Source organism: Poecilia formosa, unplaced genomic scaffold (genome assembly GCF_000485575.1).
Source record: "Poecilia formosa unplaced genomic scaffold, Poecilia_formosa-5.1.2 Scaffold315, whole genome shotgun sequence".
Taxonomy (NCBI): domain Eukaryota; kingdom Metazoa; phylum Chordata; class Actinopteri; order Cyprinodontiformes; family Poeciliidae; genus Poecilia; species Poecilia formosa.
Window position 1 is genome coordinate 112,297 of NW_006800254.1, and position 7,321 is coordinate 119,617.

Sequence of the window (7,321 nt, forward strand, 5' to 3'; positions counted from 1 at the left end):
TTTCACATTAAAAGCTGAAAAGTTTTTGAAATTATTCAGAAATATTCAGTTTTACTTATCACAAAAACATGACATTTTAACCCAGTTGTGCAGACTTTTTAGAGCAGTTGTAGGACTGAACTTTGACTAGGCCATTTTAACACAAATATACTTTGATTTGGTTCCGTTGTAGCTCTGGCTGGATGTTTAGGGTCTTTAATTCACAGAAGAGTAATGTTAACACCAGGTAAAAACAGCTTTTCACTCAGAACGTCTTCTCAGATGTCTGTTTTTATTTCCATTCGTGTTGTTCTAGTTCCTTACTTCTCCTCCAAAGTGTGAACTTGCTGATAGTCGAACCCTAACAGGAACTTTGTTAGTGCGTGTTGTCCTCCATCTCCATCCCTCCATCCCTCAGCAGTGGATTGGTCAGGTCTATCAACCGCAGAACCTCAGCTCATCACCTGGGAGTTCCAATTGCCTGCCAGTCATCAGATAAAATGGATTTCCAATTGAGTCAAGGCTCCCAAGCTGGATTCTGCAGAATTGAGGTGGTGGTGGTTGGTGGTTGGGGGGGACTGACTTCTTCTGCTCCCTTGCCTTTACCGACTTCTTGCTAGTTATTTGTTTTTCTCTGTCTATCTTCGCTGATCGCCCTCTGTCCCGCTTCTCCTCTCTGCAGCCCCTGCAGTGTAGTGTGTTGATCTTCTGGCCAGAGCCGCATGAAATGGAAACAGCCTCATTGCAAGAAAGCCGCATTCAAACTGCTAAAGTACGCGGTAACCACGGTAACTTTTCACGACTGGCGCCCCTCTTTGACTCAAGTTTTCACCTAATACAGAAAAATAAATATGAAGGAGCAGAAAGGTACTTTCATCCAGGATAATACGTTTTATTTGGATCTTGCATTCTCTATAACTCTGTAAATATATATTTAGTAATCACACAAGTGCTGTCTAATCACTATTAATCACAACCTTGAAATGCAAAAAATGCACATTATCAAAAACATGTTCAAGAAAATATTTTTTTGCCTCAAACTAAACATTTCAGTTTTTCAGGTTTTTATATTCAGGAAAGTTTAAAAGAAGTAATTTTGTTTCAACTTAATTTAGAAATATTAACTATACACTGGTTGTGTCTGAGTGGAAGGACAATTCACCTTTGCAAAAAGTAAGCTACATTTCGGTGCTAGTGGCGTTTAGTTGACAGTAATCTGACAGGAAGTGGGGAAAGACAAGCGACAAAGAAACCAACAACGGGATTTGATCTCGGAATGGCGCCCGCTCTAGCCGCCATGCTTTTAACCTGTTATTCACGAGAGGACCCAGATTTGGGTCCTCTCTGTCACGAGAGGACCCAGATTTGGGTCCTCTCGTGACAGAGGTGTCAAACTCCAGTCCTCAAGGGCCGCTGTCCTGCAACTTTTAGATGTGCCTCTGCTGCACCACACCTGAAAAGAATAATTAGGTCATTAGCAAGGCTCAGGAGAACCGATCTACACAGGGAGGAGGTAATTAAGCCATTTCATTCCACTGTTTTTTACCTGTGGCACATCTAAACACTGCAGGACAGCGGCCCTTGAGGACTGGAGTTTGACACCCTGTCATTGTGAATGACAACCTGTGAACAACAGGTTAAAGTAAAGTTTGCCGCTGAGCAGACCAGTCAGTCTCAACTTCCTCATCTTTTCACTCTTGTTTGTAACTCTGCATTGTTGACCGCAGTACAAGACTGCGTGATGCTCTACTATGAACTAGGTAACCCACAGCAGGAGAGAAGGTAATAATACCATTAATCCGCATCATGGAACATTAATACATTAAAGATTTTAGATTAATCACATGCATTCTAACATTTGGTGATATATTTGAACATAAACAGAAACCTGCCTTGCAAAAGTTTTCAAAATTGCTGTAATGGACACTGGCCATCCATCGTTTCTGTATAGAATGATGGAAAAATGTCAGCAAACCTGGTAGAGACAAACTCCAACAGACTGTAATAGAAACAAAAAGTATGACTGAGGGCATCTAAACACAAATGCACACCAAACATTTCAAACTTTTCGTTTGTAAAGAATTGAAAACTTTTTCTCTTTTCTTCTGCTTCTCACTTGGTGCCGCTCTATGTTGGTCTGTCACACAAAATCCTGTCAAAACCCATCGACGTTTGTGGGTCTAATGTGACAGTGTGAAGAAAGTTTAACTGTTCTTTTGCAAGAGACTTTGTGTTCAATTCACTTTAATTTCACACTTACACTGTGACTACTACTAAAATGAACTAGTTACATATTGTTTATTGGTCTAAACATAATTAAGCTAAAAGTCCAGTCTGTTCTCTGGGTTATATTTATTTTATTGCATTTGATCTTCATAGGAACAGTGAGCTGTTCAAAAGGAAATGCATAACATGAAGGTGAATGAGTGGTGAGACGGCAAAGCAGAAGGTTTAAAAGAGTTGAGCTGATTGATCACTGTGAGGTTTTAATGATTTCTGTAACACAGCTGGAGGATCTGAGAGTCAGAGCTCTGTTTTATCTACACAAAGGTTCCAAAACACTATCTATTTTAACATTTCAAAACATTGAAAATCTTTTGATTTTTTTATTTTTAATCTGGAAAATCACAATGCATTTCTAGATTTTCTGTTTTAAATAATAATCTGTTAAAATACTTTCTCAAATATTCCTAGTCCTGCAGTACAGAGGGCTAAAAGTAACACAGTAAATATAAATAAATAGCAATTTATCATCATTTATGAAGATTAATCAAATAAATTATTCAAATAATGTAATTCATTAGATACTGTTATATAAGTGCAACAATTAACGTGTTTAATAAATATACAATTAAACAAATGTAAAAATCATTCAATTTAATCTAATTGTGTTGAAACATTTAGCATCACTAAGGTATTTATTGAAATGCAGGGTTTCCCCCAGTGTATTATAAGCCTGGCGGCCCGCCATGCTTTACTAGCCCCGCCGCCAGGCTAAGCGCTGCTTGTTTACCTTTCTAGGAAAGGGGGGGGGGGGAAAATCGGGGTTTTTTTTGTTTGTCTTTAAAAGCCTGGCTGCAAGCGTCTCTTTTGCTCTTAGCATTTCACTAGCAGAGCAGATTTATTCCTAAATGATAGGTTTATAATAGATAGGTTTATAGTTTATGCATTTAAAAGCCGACAGCGCGCGGACCAATCACACAGCTGGCGCCTCTGCGCTTTGCCTCGCGCTGCCGCTGCTTTACCTCAGCGGGATCGCGCGCGCCTCCTTTCTCTCAAACTCGACTCAGGCTGACCTGTATGGACATTTACATCAACCTACTGTGAGGAATTATGATCCTTTGGAGAACTCTAGGTAAGAGTTTAAAACCCGCCGCGTTAGCTCTGGTTGCGCAGCTCTATGTGAACCGCAGGAATAAGTTGTAGCGTATTCAGAGGTGCACGTTGTGGAGTGGTGAGAATGATTTATCTTTGTGAACGAACAATTATATGGGGCGTTTACATCTCAACATGCTGCCCAGCGTGTGGCTCTGTGTCTGTCTTCCTCGTAAAGTTTATGTCTGTGGTCCCGGTTGGCCGGAGCGTTTGTGGATAACGAGCAGCGCTAACCACATCATGCAGGTTCAGCCCGGTGAGGAGCTTTCGCGCTCTCCTCGGAGTCACGCATCACACTGATTTTATATTATTTTATTATTATTTTTCCGGTTACACGATGCATCAAACCATATCAATGCGTTGTCTACTTAGAGATAATGCGCGCGGCGCGCGGAGATCTGAGAAACTCGTCCCATAAACTCGACCAACCAGAATAGTTTCTGTGACGCTTATTAAAAACTCAACAGACACTGAAATGGAAGAGCTACTAAAGCCACATTAGCAGCATTGAATTAAATCTCCCGTTTGTTGCGCATTTCTGCGTAGTGCAGCGGATTACCTCATCATGCAGGGCTGGTCCAAGGCTGTATGAGGCCTGGAGCAGAATCTGACTTAGGGGCCCCTTTTGTTCCTAAAAATATCAGCACCTCTAACAGCTTCTGTGTTAGATTTAGTGAAATATGGGAAAAGGGAGTAGTTTAATTGGCCAGAAAGCAATAAGTTATAATCGCAGTTTACTAAATTGGATTTGTAAATTCAAAGATTAAACTCACAGCACCAGATTGTTGCTATGGTAACAAAACAATTAACTATGAATATTGTTCTTTGAAGTTTTACAAAGTAAACTTGCCAGCTCCTTAAAATGTATTTAAATGTTAAACAATTTAAAATAATTTAATTTATGTATGCCTAAACAATTGAATCAAATTTAACAGCATTGATAATCTCAATAAACAAGTGTTACATTTATGTATCTGTGGTCTGTTTTAAAATATTAACGTTTATGGGGCCCCTGAAGCTCTTGGGGGTCTGATGGAGCTGACTTAATTTGGATTAAACAGAAGTGCAAATTTGTTGTTTTTAGACTAGTTGTGGGTTTAAATAGCATTTCACTGGAGATCTTTTCCTGTAACATATAAATTATACAGTAATACTTTTACATTTCTTGTCAACTTAACATCTTTTAATACAAAACACGGTGGACCGCCTCGACGCCCCGACCACCGGGCTTAGCAAGTTTTCTGGGGAAAACCCTGAAATGTTTGCCGTTCTCCTATATATTATGGCGTAGTTAGTCAAATAGATCCCAACATCTGATTGGCTGCTCATCAACTCAACTGAAAACTAACACAGCAGGGTTAGCCCCGCCCACTGACTTTGAACAAAGCTGAAAATTAATTAATGTTTCAACCAAAGGGCTATGAAATCTAATGAACAAATTAAATACTTACATATTTTCATAGATATTTAGTATATAATATGCAGTTTTTCAAATTTCATATTTATTAGTATATGGATGTACAGTATTTGTTAAATGTACCTCCATTTCTAAATGTTTACATTTGTGCAGGTACTGTATGTGTTGATGAATTGTGCTACTTTTGGCCTTCAGAAAACATAATCAAAAACCAAATCTATTTTGATCAAGTATCAGTTATTGGAATTTGACTTTGAGAGGAAATAGAAGTGCAAATATTTTTGCTTTGAATATCAAAATTAGTAATAATAACTTGGTCAATCAGTGATTGTTTTTCACACCAGTTGAAAAAAAGTGTCTAATGAAAACAGCAAAACGTAAATTTGACTCTGAGCCCGGTCTTCCTTAATACGACTGTATTCATTCAACGTATGTTTGTTTTAATACGGGAGCAGCTGTCATAATGTGTGTTAAACCTGATAATATACCTGACAGAATATCATCTATGTGTGAAAAATACCAGAGGCAAAGTGAAAATCTGCAACCTGTCTGCTTCATCATTTGCTGCTTTTCTCTGCTGGAAATTTTTTTCTTTACTGAGATCTTCCACCATAACAATGAACCGTCATGTTAAACATTGTTTCTATTCAAAGCCTCCATCTAATTTATATGGATCTATAGATATAAAGAGACGTTCCCATTGACAGCCTGCCAGCCTCTAGAAACCAACTTTTTCCTCATATTCTCAAACTCTTTTTCCTTCTGAATAAATCACTGCTCTAAAAATACATCATCCAGCTCCAGTTCAACATTTTGATAGGCTGCTCCTAAAGTTTGTATGGTTGAATGTTTCCATGGTGCTACACCTCCTGTCACACCGGCTTCTTATCTAGAAAGCTTTTCTCAGAATCACTTTGCCATTTTTGAACAAAGTCATCATTCTTTTCAGAGATCTTGGTCATTTTGATGGAAGGAGTTGGATTATGTTAAAGTGAACAAGTTGTAATAGTAGGTGTTACTTTTAGACTTTACATCCATTTCATTTTAAAAGCTTTATCATCAGCTGAAATGCACCACCTTGCAAAACTTTTTTTTCCCCTTTACAGCCAGAGATATTATTGGTTTCTGTTGGGATTTTTGGATATAGACCGTCACTAGTTAGTACATGGTGTTAACAGTTAAAACTGTTTTTCAACTTTGAAAATTTCTTAAAAAATGTATAAAAATTAGTTGCTGAATAAATACAATAAGGTTTGATTATGGTTATTATTTTCTTTTATGAGTTTGTCTGCAGACTCAGCTGGAATTCATTGTATTGTATTTCAGGATAAATGAATTAAAACTCTTGTTTGTCTATCATATAAAACTCCATTAAAATAGAGCAAATTGAAAACATGTAGGAAAGTCTGAGTACTTGGACTGTAAAACATTTCCTCTGAGTTGTGATTTTAAAATGGACTGAAGGGTCAGTGAGGATTCCTTCTCTCCATTACTGAGATAATCTCTACCTTTACTAAATCTGACCTTTCAGATGTGGCCGGTTAAAGGTGGAAAAGTGTGAATAGAAAAGTCACAGCCATTCCCCCTGAGAGCATCTTAAAGGTCAGATGGCGTTGTAGGGTTGCAACAATTCTAACTTTCTTTTTCCCCCATTTTCTCCCGTAGAACCTGCTGGTCAACCATGGATGAAGAGCGAGAGAAAGAAGAAGAAAAGTAGTATTCCATGGAGACTTTTTCTAGCCACTACGAGTAGCGTTTGGTTTGCTCCTGCTTGGACTAAGAAGAGAAATGATTTGCTTTTAGCATGCCTTGTCCATAAACTTTTATTATGCTATTTATCTACAATATTATGTGTTCCAGCACTGCACTGCTCTGCTGCAGGGAAGCTTTAAAATGACGGCGTGTGTTTGCTTGGTGGTGCAGGGATTCGTTCAGGGTCACTCCTCCATCTGCCAAATCGAGGAGTCAGTTCACGTCCAAACCTCTGCTGCTTCTGAAGTCATGAAAGGAAGAAGGGGAAAAAAATCAGATATGTGCGCTGAATGCAGTGTGTAGGAATCATGTTTTGAACTTGACCTGAGAGAAGGGATGATTTTTGCTTTTGAGTTGCATGGTTTTGTATTGTTCCAACAACATGGGAGAACGCTCAGGTAATCCTGGAATCAACTTTAACGTGTCATACGTCTGAGATGAGCTCATTAAACCGTTCATATCATTTAACTGACTGTAGTATTTTTCTTTCCAAACTGTAAAACCAACCTGTTTGTCTTTTCTGACCATAATTTGTCAAAAATATTTATTTACTTATATCCCACAAGTTTACCAAAAGTAAACTTAAGAAAAAGAAAACAACTGTTAAGAGAGGGCTGCGGTGCCAACATTGTCTCAACTTGTGATGCCACATTATGTGATAACGCTACAGGATATAACAATGTCATAAAGTCGGGTTTTAATATGCAAGACTACATTTTTAAAACAGTAGTATGTAATAATCAACACAAAATGTAATAAATGGGTCGCCCAAGCACTAAACCCTGTGATACCCCATAA

General features: G+C 38.2%; 1 protein-coding gene across 4 annotated transcripts in view; it reads left to right on the forward strand.

Annotated features, from left to right (window-relative positions):
* Positions 1-6,991, forward strand: part of LOC103152547 (MICOS complex subunit mic25a-like) — a 102,027-nt gene extending 95,036 nt beyond the window's left edge. For all 4 annotated transcript variants that reach the window (XM_016661172.1, XM_016661173.1, XM_007573041.2 and 1 more), the window contains one exon: positions 6,437-6,991. In XM_016661172.1, coding sequence (XP_016516658.1) covers positions 6,437-6,488 — 52 coding nt within the window. In that variant the 3' untranslated portion in view covers positions 6,489-6,991. The remainder of the gene's footprint in view (positions 1-6,436) is intronic.
* The last annotated feature ends 330 nt before the right edge of the window (positions 6,992-7,321 follow it).